Genomic DNA, 16,689 nt, shown 5'->3' with positions numbered 1-16,689 from the left:
GCTGATGGTTTGGTCACTTTTGAACAGAGTCTACAACTCGCACAAGTGGCTCAGGTGGTGCAGCTTATACAGGATGGCACATCAATGCAAGCTGTGGCAAGAAGGTTTGCTGTGTCTGTCAGTGTAGTGTCCTGAGCATGGAGGCGCTACCAGGAGACAGGCCAGTACATCAGGAGACGTAACCCAGCAGCAGAACCACTACCTCCGTCTTTGTGCAGGGAGCAACAGAAGGAGCACTGCCAGAGCCCTGCAAACTTACCTCCAGCAGGCCACAAATGTGCATGTGTCTGCTCAAACGGTCATCTCCATGAGGGTGGGATGAGGGCCCGACGTCCACAGGTGGGGGTTGTGCTTACAGCCCAACACCGTGCAGGACGTTTGGCATTTGCCAGAGAACACCAAGATTGGCAAATTTGCCACTGGTACCCTGCACTCTTCACAGATGATAGAACATTCTGCTGCCTGCAACATCCTCCAGCATGACCGGTTTGGCAGTGGGTCAGTAATAGTGTGAGGTGGCATTTCTTTGGAGGGCCGCACAGCCCTCCATGTGCTCACCAGAGGTACCCTGACTGTCATTAGGTACCGAGATGAGATCCTCAGACCCCTTGTGAGACCATATGCCGGTGCGGTTGGCCCTGGGTTCCTCCTAATGCAAGACAATGCTGGACCTCATTTGGCTGGAGTGTGTCAGCAGTTCCTGAAAGACGAAGGCATTGATGCTATGGACTGGTCCGCTCGTTCCCCAGACCTGAATCCAACTGAGCACAACTGGGACATCATGTCTTGCTCCATCCACCAACGCCACCTCTTCAGGAGCATGCCCAGGTGTTGTAGGGAGGTCATACAGGCACGTGGAGGCCACACACACTACTGAGACTTGTTTTAAGGACATTATATCAAAGTTGGATCAGCCTGTAGTGTGTTTTTCCCCTTCAAATTTGAGTGTGACTCCAAATGCAGACCTCCATAGGTTAATTCATTTTCATTTATATTTTTTGTGATAGTCAAAAATGTAAAGAACAAAGTATTTATTAATAATATTTTATTCATTCAGATCTAGGATGTGTTGTTTAAGTGTTCCTTTGTTTTTTTTTTTTAGCAGTGTATATTTGTAAGTTGGACAGAGGTTGTTCATGGTGGTTAAATGTTTACTCAAACTTTTTCCTGCCTGAATAAATGTGTAAATGATTTGATGTCCTGAAAACACCTTCTTTTGGGGCAATTTTATACCAACATTTAAAAAAGTGGACTGTCATCCTGAAGAGTGTTCACCTTTGTTGTGTTTTTTTATAAAAGCAGTGTTGCAATTACTCTATGAATTTAATGCTCTATGGACAAAAGTATTGGGACACCTGACTTGTCCAGTTAAACCAAGTCGTAGGCACACAGTTGTCTCTTACTTGAACTAGGAGACCCAAACCTGTTCCAGCACGACAAAGCCAGCTCCATGGAGATCTGCTTCACCTGGGTGGGATCTCCTTCTACAGAGCTCCTGAACATCTTTGGGATGAATTGTAAAGCAGACTGCGCCTCAGACCTCCTCATCTCACCTACATCATATTGATCCAAACAGCATTTGTGACTTATTTACACTACATTTGTATTTTCCCCTTAGCGATTTATTTAACTCAATAAAATTCATTTCTATTTGTATAGCGCTTTTAACATGATCTCAAAGCGGCTTCACACAGATAATGTGGTAATCAACACCTTCATATTTATTATTGTCCTTTATTTGTCACGTGACGTTAAAAAAAAAGACTTTTATTTTGACAATTCAAAAGGACGTGAAACCGCTTCCAATACACGTGTGTGTGTGTGTGTGTGTGTGTGTGTGTGTGTGTGTGTGTGTGTGTGTGTGTGTGCGCGCGCGTGTGTTATAACGCCTGGGAGACACATGACACACTGCAGGGTAGATGTACCGCTGTAAGAGCAGCTGTGTTGATGTTGAGCTGTAGATCTGTATAAATCCGGAGTGATGGGAGGAGCTGAGTGTTTCCTCTACTTCGCTTTTGGGAGTAATTTATTGAAAGAGAGATTACAGCTGCAAAATCCATCAGCGACCTTCTACTGCGTCGGGAGACTCGAGGTAATCACTGTATTACACTATATAATCTTTAATATACTATACGAATCTACACTATACTATACTATACTATACTATACTATATGAATCTACACTATACCAATCTATACTATACTATACCAATCTACACTATACATACCAATCTACACTATACCAATCTATACTATACCAATCTACACTATACATACCAATCTACACTATACCAATCTACACTATACCAATCTATACTATACCAGTCTACACTATAACAATCTACACTATACATACCAATCTACACTATACCAATCTATACTATACCAATCTACACTATAACAATCTACACTATACATACCAATCTATACTATACCAATCTATACTATACCAATCTACACTATAACAATCTACACTATACATACCAATCTACACTATACCAATCTATACTATACCAATCTACACTATAACAATCTACACTATACATACCAATCTACACTATACCAATCTATACTATACCAGTCTACGCTATAACAATCTACACTATACATACCAACCTACACTATACCAATCTACACTATACCAATCTACACTATAACAATCTACACTATACCAATCTATACTATACCAATCTTACTATACCATACTATACTATACTATACTATACTAATCTACACTATACCAATCTATACTATACCATACTATACTATACCAATATTACTATACTATACTATACTAATCTACACTATACCAATCTATACTATACCATACTATACTATACCGATCTACACTATACCAATCTATACCATACCATACTATACTATACCATACCAATCTACACTATACCAATCTATACTATACCAATCTACACTATACCATACCAATCTACACTATACCAATTCACACTATACCAAACTATACTATACCAATCTATACTATACCAATCTATACTATATGATACTATACCAATCTACACTATACTGAACTATACTATACCAATCTACACTATACCAAACTACACTATACCAATCTACACTATACCAATCTATACCATACCATACCAATCTATACCATACTAATCTACACTATACCAATCACACTATACCAATCTATACTATACTATACCAATCTACATTATACCAATCTATACTATACCAATTTACACTATACCAAACTATACTATACCAATCTACACTATACCAATCTATACTATACTATACCAATCTACACTATACCAATCTACACTATACCAAACTATACTATACCAATCTACACTATACTATACCAATCTACACTATACCAATCTATACTATACCAATCTACACTATACCAATCTACACTATACCAATCTACACTACACCAAACTATACTATACCAATCTACACTATACCAATATATATTATACTATACCAATCTATACTATACTATACCAATCTACACTATACCCATCTATACTATACTATACCAATATATACTATACTATACCAATCTATACTATACTATACCAATCTACACTATACCAAACTATACTATGCCAATCTACACTATACCAAACCATACTATACCATACCAATCTACACTATACCAATCTATATACTATACCAATCTACACTATACCAAACTATACTATACTAATCTACACCATACCAATCTACACTATACCCATCTATACCATACCAATCTATACTATACCAAACTATACTATACCAATCTACACTATACCCATCTATACTATACCAATCTATACTATACCAATCTATACTATACCAATCTACACTATACCAAACTATACTATACCAATCTACACTATACCAAACTATACTATGCCAATCTACACTATACCAATCTATACTATATACCAATCTACACTATTCCAAACTATACTATACCAATCATACTATACTATACCAAACTATACTATACTAATCTACACTATACCCATCTATACTATACCAATCTATACTATACTATACCAATCTATACTATACCAATCTACACTATACCAATCTATACTATACTATACCAATCTACACTATACCAAACTATACTATACTAATCTACACTATACCAATCTACACTATACCCATCTATACTATACCAATCTATACTATACTAATCTACAATATACCAATCTACACTATACCAAACTATACTATACTAATCTACACTATACCAATCTATACTATACCAATCTATACTATACCATACTATACTATACCAATCTATACTATACTATACCAATCTATACTATACCAATCTACACTATACCAATCTATACTATACTATACCAATCTACACTATACCAAACTATACTATACTAATCTACACTATACCAATTTATACTATACCAATCTATACCATACTAATCTACACCATACCATACCAATCTACACTATACCAATCTATACCATACCATACCATACCAATCTACACTATACCAAACCATACTATACCAATTTACACTATACCAAACTATACTATACCAATCTACACTATACCAATCTATACTATATACCAATCTATACTATACTAATCTACACTATACCAATATACTATACCAATCTACTATACCAATCTACACTATACCAATCCACACTATACCAATCTACACCATACCAAACTATACTATACCAATCTACACTATACCAAACTATACTATACCAATCTACACTATACCCATCTATACTATACTATACCAATATACACTATACCAAACCATACTATACCATATACTATACCATACCAATCTATACTATACTATACTATACCAATCTACACTATACCATACTATACTATACCAATCTACACCATACCAAACCATACTATACCAATTCACACTATACCAATATACTATACCAATCCACACTATACCAATATACACTATACCAAACTATACCATACCAATCTACACTATACTATACCAATACTATACCAATATATATTATACTATACCAAACTATACCATACCATACTATACTATACCAATCTATACCATATACTATACCATACTATACCATACTATACTATACCAATCTACACTATACCAAACCATACTATACCAATTTATACTATACTATACCATACCATACTATACCATACCAATCTACACCATACCAATCTATACTATACCAATCTACACTATACCAATCTATACTATACCATACCAATCTATACCATACCATACCAATCTACACTATACCAAACCATACTATACCAATCTACACTATACCAAACTATACCATACTAATCTACACCATACCAATCTACACTATACCCATCTATACTATACCAATCTATACTATACTATACCAATCTATACTATACCAATCCATACTATACTATACCAATCTATACTATACCATACCAATCTACACTATACCAAACTATACCATACTAATCTACACTATACCAATCTACACTATACCCATCTATACTATACCAATCTATACTATACTAATCTACAATATACCAATCTATACCATACTAATCTACACCATACCAAACTATACTATACTAATCTACACTATACCAATCTATACTATACCAATCTATACACTATACCAAACTATACCATACCAATCTACACTATACCAATCTATACTATACTACACTATACCAATCTATACTATACCAATCTACACTATACCATACCAATCTACACTATACCAATCTATACCATACTATACCAATCTACACTATACCAATCCACACTATACCAATCTATACCAATCTATACTATACCAATCTACACTATACCAATCTACACTATACCAATTTATACTATACTATACCAATCTACACCATACCAAACTATACTATACCAATCTACACTATACCAAACTATACTATACCAATCTACACTATACCAATCTACACCATACCAAACTATACTATACCAATCTACACTATACCAATCTACACTATACCAAACTATACTATACTATACCAATATACACTATACCAATATACTATACCAAACCATACTATACTATACCAATCTACACTATACCAATACTATACTATACCAATCTATACTATACTATACCAATCTACACTATACCAAACTATACTATATACCAATCTACACTATACCAAACTATACCATACTAATCTACACTATACCAATCTACATACTATACCAATCTACATTATACCAATCTACACTATACCATACCAATCTATACTATACCAATCTACACTATACCAATCTATACTATACTACACTATACCATCTATACTATACTACACTATACCAATCTACATTATACCAATCTATACCATATACTATACTATACCAAACTATACTATACTAATCTACACCATACCAATCTATACCATACCAATCTATACTATACCAATCTATACTATACTATACCAATCTATACTATACTATACCAATCTACACTATACCAAACTATACTATACCAATCTATACTATACCAATCTATACTATACCAATCTATACTATACCAATCTACACTATACCCATCTACACTATACTATACCAATATATATTATACTATACCAATCCATACTATACTATACCAATCTACACTATACCCATCTATACTATACTATACCAATATATACTATACTATACCAATCTATACTATACTATACCAATCTACACTATACCAATATACTATACCATACCAATCTATACTATACCAAACCATACTATACCAATCTACACTATACCAAACTATACTATACCAATCTATACCATACCATACCATACTATACCAATCTACACTATACCATACTATACCATACCATACTATACCAATCACACTATACCAAACTATACCATACCAATCTATACTATACCAAACTATACCATACTAATCTACACTATACCATCTATACTATACCAATATACTATACTATACTATACCAATCTATACTATACCAATTTACACTATACCAAACTATACTATACCATCTATACTATACTATACCAATATACTATACCAAACTATACCATACCATACTATACCATACCATACTATACCATACCATACTATACCATACTATACTATACCAATCTATACTATACTATACCATCTATACTATACTATACCAAACTATACCATACCAATCTATACTATACCAATCTACACCATACCAATCTATACCAATCTATACCATACCAATCTACACCATACCAAACTATACCATACTATACTATACCAATCTACACTATACCAATCTATACTATACCAATCTATACTATACTAATCTACACCATACCAATCTACACTATACCAATCTATACTATACTATACCAATCTACACCATACCAAACTATACTATACCAATTTACACTATACCAAACTATACCATACCAATCTACACTATACCAATCTACTATACTATACTATACTAATCTACACTATACCAATCTACACTATACTATACCATCTATACTATACCAATCTATACTATACCAAACTATACTATACCAATCTACACTATACCCATCTATACTATACCAATATATACTATACCATACTATACCAATCTACACTATACCAAACTATACTATACCAATCTACACTATACCAAACTATACTATGCCAATCTACACTATACCAATCTATACTATACTAATCTACACCATACCAAACTATACTATACCAATCTACACTATACCATACTATACTATACCATACTATACCAATCTATACCATACTATACCAATCTACACTATACCAATCTATACCATACCATACTATACTATACCAATCTACACTATACCAATCTATACTATACTATACCAATCTATACCATACCATACCAATCTATACTATACTATACCAAACTATACTATACCAATCTACACTATACCAATCTATACTATACCATACTAATCTACACTATACCAATCTACACTATACCAATCTATACTATACTATACCAATCTACACTATACCAAACTATACTATACCAATTTACACTATACCAAACTATACTATACCAATCTACACTATACCAATCTACACTATACCAATCTACACTACCAATCTACACTATACCAAACTATACTATACTAATCTACACTATACCAATCTATACTATACTATACCAGTCTACATTATACCAATCTACACTATACCATACCAATCTACACTATACAAATCTACACTATACCATACTATACTAATCTACACTATACCATCTATACTATACTATACTATACTAATTTTACTATACCAATCTACACTATACTATACTATACTAATCTACACCATACCAATCTACACCATACCAAACTATACTATACTAATCTACACTATACCAATCTATACTATACTATACCAATCTACACTATACCAATCTATACTATACCATCTATACTATACCATACTATACCAATCTACTATACTATACCAATCTATACTATACCAATCTACACTATACCATACTATACTATATACCAATCTATACTATACTAATCTACACTATACCAATCTATACTATACCTATACTATATTATACTATACTATACCAATATATACTATACCAATCTACACTATACCAATCTACACTATACCAATCTATACTATACTATACTATACCATACTATACTATATACCAATCTATACTATACCAATCTACACCATACTATACTATACCAATTTATACTATACTATACCAATCTACACTATACCATACTATATTATACCAATCTATACTATACTAATCTACACTATACCAATCTATACTATACCAATCTACACTATACCAATCTATACCATACTATACTATACCAATCTATACTATACCATACCAATCTACACTATACCAATCTATACTATGCCAATCTACACTATACCAATCTATACCATACCATACCAATCTACACTATACCATACTATACCATACTATACCAATCTATACTATACTAATCTACACTATACCAATCTATACTATACCAATCTATACTATACTATACCATACCATACTATACCAATCTATACCAATCTATACTATACCATATACCAATCTACACTATACCAATCTATACTATACTATACCAATCTATACCATACTATACCAATCTACACTATACCAATCTATACCATACTATACCAATCTACACTATACCAATCTATACTATACTATACCAATCTACACTATACCAAACTATACTATACTAATCTACACTATACCAATCTATACTATACCAATCTACACTATACCAATCTATACTATACTATACCAATCTATACTATACTATACCAATCTACACTATACCAATCTATACTATACTATACCAATCTACACTATACCAATCTATACTATACTATACCAATCTACACTATACCAAACTATACTATACTAATCTATACTATACTATACCAATCTACACTATACCAATCTATACTATACTAATCTACACTATACCATACTATACTGTACCAATCTACACTATACCATACTATATTATACTATACCAATATATACTATACTAATCTACACTATACCAATCTACACTATACTAATCTATACTATACTATACTATACTATACTATACTATACTATACTATACCAATATATACTATACCAATCTACACTATACCAATCTACACTATACCATACTATATTATACCAATCTATACTATACTAATCTACACTATACCAATCTATACTATACTAATCTACACTATACCAATCTATACTATACTATACCAATCTATACTATACTAATCTACACTATACCAATCTATACTATGCCAATCTACACTATACCAATCTATACTATAGTAATCTACACTATACCATACTATACTATACTATATACTATACCATACCAATCTATACTATACCAATCTATACTATACCAATTTATACTATACTATACCAATCTACACTATACCAATCTACACTATACGAATCTACACTATACCAAACTATACTATACTAATCTACACTATACCAATCTACACTATACCAAACTATACTATACTAATCTACACTATACCAATCTACACTATACCAATCTATACTATACTATACCAATATACACTATACAAATCTACACTATACCAAACTATACTATACTAATCTACACTATACCAATCTATACTATACCAATCTACACTATACCAATCTACACTACACGAATCTACACTATACCAAACTATACTATACTAATCTACACTATACCAATCTATACTATACTATACCAGTCTACATTATACCAATCTACACTATACCATACCAATCTACACTATACAAATCTACACTATACTATACTAATCTACACTATACCATTCTAAACTATACTATACTATACTAATTTTACTATACCAATCTACACTATACTATACTATACTAATCTACACCATACCAATCTACACCATACCAAACTATACTATACTAATCTACACTATACCAATCTATACTATACTATACCAATCTACACTACACCAATCTACACTATACTAATCTACACTATACCAATCTATACTATACCAAACTATACTATACTAATCTACACTATACCAATCTATACTATACCAATCTACACTATACCAATCTATACTATACTATACCAATCTATACTATACTATACCAATCTACACTATACCAAACTATACTATACCAATCTATACTATACCAATCTACACAATACCAATCTATACTATACCAGTCTACACTATACCAATCTATACTATACTATACCAATCTATACTATACTAATCTACACCATACCAATCTACACTATATTATACTAATCTACACTATAACAATCTATACTATACTAATCTACACTATACCAATCTATACCATACTATACCAATCTATACTATACCAAACTATACCATACTAATCTACACTATACTATACCAATCTACACTATACCAATCTATACTATACCAATCTACACTATAGCAATCTACATTATACCGATCTATACTATACTAATCTACACTATACCAATCTACACAATACTATACCAATCTACACTATACTAATCTACATTATACCAATCTATACTATACCAATCTACACACTATACCAATCTATACTATACCAATCTACACTATACCAATCTATACTATACTAATCTACACTATACCATACTATACTATACCATACCAATCTACACTATACCAATCTATACTATACCAATCACACTATACCAATCTATACTATACCAATCTATACTATACTATACCAATCTACACACTATACCAATCTATACTATACCAATCTACAATATACCAATCTATACTATACTATACCAATCTACACTATACCTATACTATACTATACTATACCAATATATACTATACTATTTTAATCTACACTATACCAATCTATACTATATACTATACTATACTATACTATACTATACTATACCAATATATACCATACTATACTAATCTACACTAAACCAATCTACACTATACTATACCAATACTATACTATACTATACCATACTATACTATACTATACTATACCATACTATACCAATATATACTATACCAATCTACACTATACCAATCTACACTATACCTATACTATATTATACCAATCTATACTATACTAATCTACACTATACCTAATCTACACTATACTATACCATACCAATCTACTATACTATACCAATCTATACTATACTAATCTACACTATACCAATCTATACTATGCCAATCTACACTATACCAATCTACTATACTATACCAATACTATACTATACTATACCAATCTATACTATACTAATCTACACTATACCAATCTATACTATACTAATCTACACTATACCAATCTATACTATACCAGTCTACACTATACCAATCTATACTATACTATACCAATCTATACTATACTAATCTACACCATACCAATCTACACTATATTATACTAATCTACACTATAACAATCTATACTATACTAATCTACACTATACCAATCTATACCATACTATACCAATCTACACTATACCAATCTATACTATACTATGCCAATCTACACTATACCAATCTATACTATACCAATCTACACTATAGCAATCTACATTATACCGATCTATACTATACTAATCTACACTATACCAATCTACACAATACTATACCAATCTACACTATACTAATCTACATTATACCAATCTATACTATACTAATCTACACTATACTATACCAATCTATACTATATACTATACTATACCATACTATACCATACCATACCAATCTACACTATACCAATCTATACTATACCAATCTACACTATACCCATCTATACTATACCAATCTATACTATACTATACCAATCTACACTATACCAATCTATACTATACTAATCTACACTATACCTATACTATACTATACCAATCTACACTATACCTATACTATACTATACTATACCAATATATACTATACTAATCTACACTATACCAATCTATACTATACCTATACTATATTATACTATACTATACCAATATATACTATACTAATCTACACTAAACCAATCTACACTATACCAATATATACTATACTATACTATACTATACTATACTATACTATACTATACTATACTATACCAATATATACTATACCAATCTACACTATACCAATCTACACTATACCTATACTATATTATACCAATCTATACTATACTAATCTACACTATACCAATCTATACTATACTAATCTACACTATACCAATCTATACTATACCATACCAATCTATACTTTACTATACCAATCTATACTATGCCAATCTACACTATACCAATCTATACTATAGTAATCTACACTATACCATACCATACCAATATATACTATACTATACCAATCTATACTATACTAATCTACACTATACCAATCTATACTATACTAATCTACACTATACCAATCTATACTATACTATACAAATCTACACTTTACCAATCTATACTATACTATACCAATCTACACTATACCAATCTATACTATACTATACTATACTATACTATACTATACTATACTATACTAATCTACACTATACCAATCTATACTATACTATTTTAATCTACACTATACCAATCTACACTATACTGTACTATTCTTTACTAATTGACACTATACTAATGTATACTTATACCAATCAACACAATGCTGTGCTATACTACACTAATCTACACTATAACAATATATACCATACTATACTAATCTACACTATACCAAACTATACTATACTAATCTACACTATACCAATCTACACTATACTGTACTAATCTTTACTAATCTACACTATACTAATGTATACTTATACCAATCAACACAATGCTGTGCTATACTACACTAATCTACACTATACTATAGCAATCTATATTATACTAATTTACACTATACTATACCAATCTACACTATTCCAATCTACACTATACTGTACTATTCTAAACTTATCTACACTATACTAATGTATACTATACTATACTAATCTATACTATACTAATCTACACTATACCAATCTACACTATATTATACTAATCTACACTATACCAATCTATACTATACTATACCAATCTATACTATACTAATCTACACTATACCAATCAATACTATACTATACCAATCTACAATATACCAATCTATACTATACTATACCAATCTACACTATACCAATCTTTACTATACTATACCAATCTACACTATACCAATCTACATTATACCAATCTATACTATACCAATCTATACTATACCAATCTACACTATACCAATCTTTACTATACTATACCAATCTACACTATACCAATCTACATTATACCAATCTATACTATACCAATCTACACTATACCAATCAATACTATACTAATCTACACTATACCAATCAATACTATACTATACCAATCTACAATATACCAATCTATACTTTACTATACCAATCTACACTATACTAATCTACATTATACCAATCTATACTATACTAATCTACACTATACTATACTATACTATACTATACTATACTATACTATACTATACCAATCTACACTATACCAATCTATACTATACTATACCAATCTACATTATACAAATCTATACTATACCAATCTATACTATACTATACTATACTATACTAATCTAAACTATACTAATCTACACTATACCAATCTATACTATACCATACTATACTATACCAATCTATACTATACTAATCTACACCAAACCAATCTACACTATACCAATCTACACTATACTAATCTACATTATACCAATCTACTATACCAATCTATACTATACTATACTATACTATACTATACTATACTATACTATACTATACTATACCATACCAATCTATACTATACTATACCAATCTACATTATACAAATCTATACTATACCAATCTATACTATACTATACTATACTAATCTAAACTATACTAATCTACACTATACCAATCTATACTATACCTATACTATACTATACCAATCTATACTATACTAATCTACACCAAACCAATCTACACTATACCAATCTACACTATACCTATACTATACCAATCTATACCATACCAATCTATACTATACTATACCAATCTATACTATACTATGCTATACTAATCTACACTATACCAAACTACACTATACCTATACTATACTATGCCAATCTACACTATACTAATCTACACTATACCAATCTATACCATACTATACTAATCTACACCATACCAATCTATACTATACTATACTATGCTATGCTATACTATACTATGCTATACTATACTATACTATACTATACTATACTATATTAATCTACACTATACCAATCTACACTATACTGTTCTATTCTTTACTAATTTACACTATACTAATGTATACTTATACCAATCAACACAATACTGTGCTATACTACACTAATCTACACTATACTATAGCAATCTATATTATACTAATTTACACTATACTATACCAATCTACACTATACTGCACTATTCTAAATTAATCTACACTATACTAATGTATACTATACCAATCAACACAACGCTGTGCTATACTACACTAGACTACACTATACTATACCAATCTACACTATACTGTACTATTCTAATCTACACTATATTATACCGATCTACACTATACTATTCTAATCTACACTATACTATAATAATCTAATTCACTGGAAGTTCCACACACAACAGTCTCTATAGTTTGCACAGTATGGTAAAACACTCCCTTTTCGACACTTTTCAATCTTTTCGTGACAGCACTGTACTATACAGCCTGTATCCTGTCACAAACATTTAATTCAATAAAACCTTATCTTCTCAGGGTTTTGCGCTACGGTTTGGTCTATGGGGAGAAAACGTAGTCAACAGGTGGAACGGTGGAGTGGCCACGATTGAGGAATGTCCAGATGAGGATGTCTGGGGTGTAGTGTGGAGAATGGCAACTGAGGACATCACATCTTTAGATAAGTATGACAAGCTGCTCCAGTTTACACAGTTTTATATCATGCAGGCAAAAAAAGGCAATTTGTTGTTTCTGTTAGTAATTTTTGTGACATCTGATTGGTTTTTACATTGTTCGTGATTTAACATGTGGTCGTAGATGCTCTTGTCAAACAAGCCCACTGTTCTCATGTTCCTTAATGGTTGCTTGACCATTTTTTTTTGTTGCAAAAAATTACCCATTTTAAAGATTTACTGCAGTGATTCCTTGCTAAATTAATTAATTTCCGTTTGGTTTTTATTAAACCAGACAGGAAAGTGTGGACAAGGGCGTCTACAGCCCCATGGAGGTGACTGTGCAAACAGAAACTGGGCCGCTTCTCTGTAGAACATATAAGATGAACAACTTCAGACCCTGTTTTCCATCACCACAATACAAAGAGGTAATTTTTTTACATCTTTTTTAAAAATGTTATATATATCATTATCAGAGCTGTACAAAAACAGAAATAAAAGTACGCAAGGCATGTGTATTGCATGTGTAGTGTCTAAAATGAACAGTTTGGTAAAAAAATTAAAAATAAATATAGTAATGCATTGTGTCTATTAATGATTGACTACATAAATGCACTCATGTAATAAAGTAAACATCGAGGCAGTTGCTTTTAGTTTGGCTTTGTAATGATTCAAACAGTCTCCTGCACCTTCTAATAGCTCTAGCTAATGTTTTCTCACGTCACTGCCTCTGGCTAAATGAGATAAAAAAAAAAAAAATACAAATTCAAACAATAAATAAAGTATTGGCACCCACCATTGACCTAGACAACTTAGAGCATTCTAATTTAAACTAACCCATAATACAGTGCTGTGTAATGCAAATCATTTCCATTAGTCACTGGTTTTGAACCCACAACCTCCAGACAGCTCTGTCTGCTTTTAGGTCCATGTTAGTAACCATACCATGCTGTACCACTCTGCCCAATGATACATCATTATAAAGCTGATTGCAGTGTTAAAATCTTGCTCTCTGTCCAACTGCAGGTAGTGTGTTTAGGAGCCCAACAGAATGGATTACCTGAAGATTACATAAAGAAGCTCCAGGCTGTGGAGACCAACAACTACACCGGACCTTCAATATTAGATGATATTAAAAAGCATAAGCACTGAGTGTGTGGTGGGAGGAAGGAAACGAAAACGAAAGCTCCGAGCACTAAGAATTTTACTTGATTAAAATTAATTTTCTATAAACTTCA

General features: G+C 31.3%; 1 protein-coding gene across 1 annotated transcript; it reads left to right on the top strand.

Annotated features, from left to right (window-relative positions):
* Positions 1-1,858: 1,858 nt before the first annotated feature.
* ggcta (gamma-glutamylcyclotransferase a) lies at positions 1,859-16,689 on the top strand. Its single transcript, XM_046834244.1, has 4 exons — positions 1,859-2,092; positions 15,318-15,463; positions 15,747-15,879; positions 16,478-16,689. Exons 1-4 carry the CDS (start codon positions 1,982-1,984, stop codon positions 16,601-16,603), a joined length of 516 nt encoding a protein of 171 aa, XP_046690200.1. The 5' UTR covers positions 1,859-1,981; the 3' UTR covers positions 16,604-16,689.

The sequence above is a fragment of the Silurus meridionalis genome, chromosome 22, assembly GCF_014805685.1.
Source record: "Silurus meridionalis isolate SWU-2019-XX chromosome 22, ASM1480568v1, whole genome shotgun sequence".
NCBI lineage: Eukaryota > Metazoa > Chordata > Actinopteri > Siluriformes > Siluridae > Silurus > Silurus meridionalis.
This window is presented reverse-complemented; position numbering and strand designations above follow the sequence as displayed.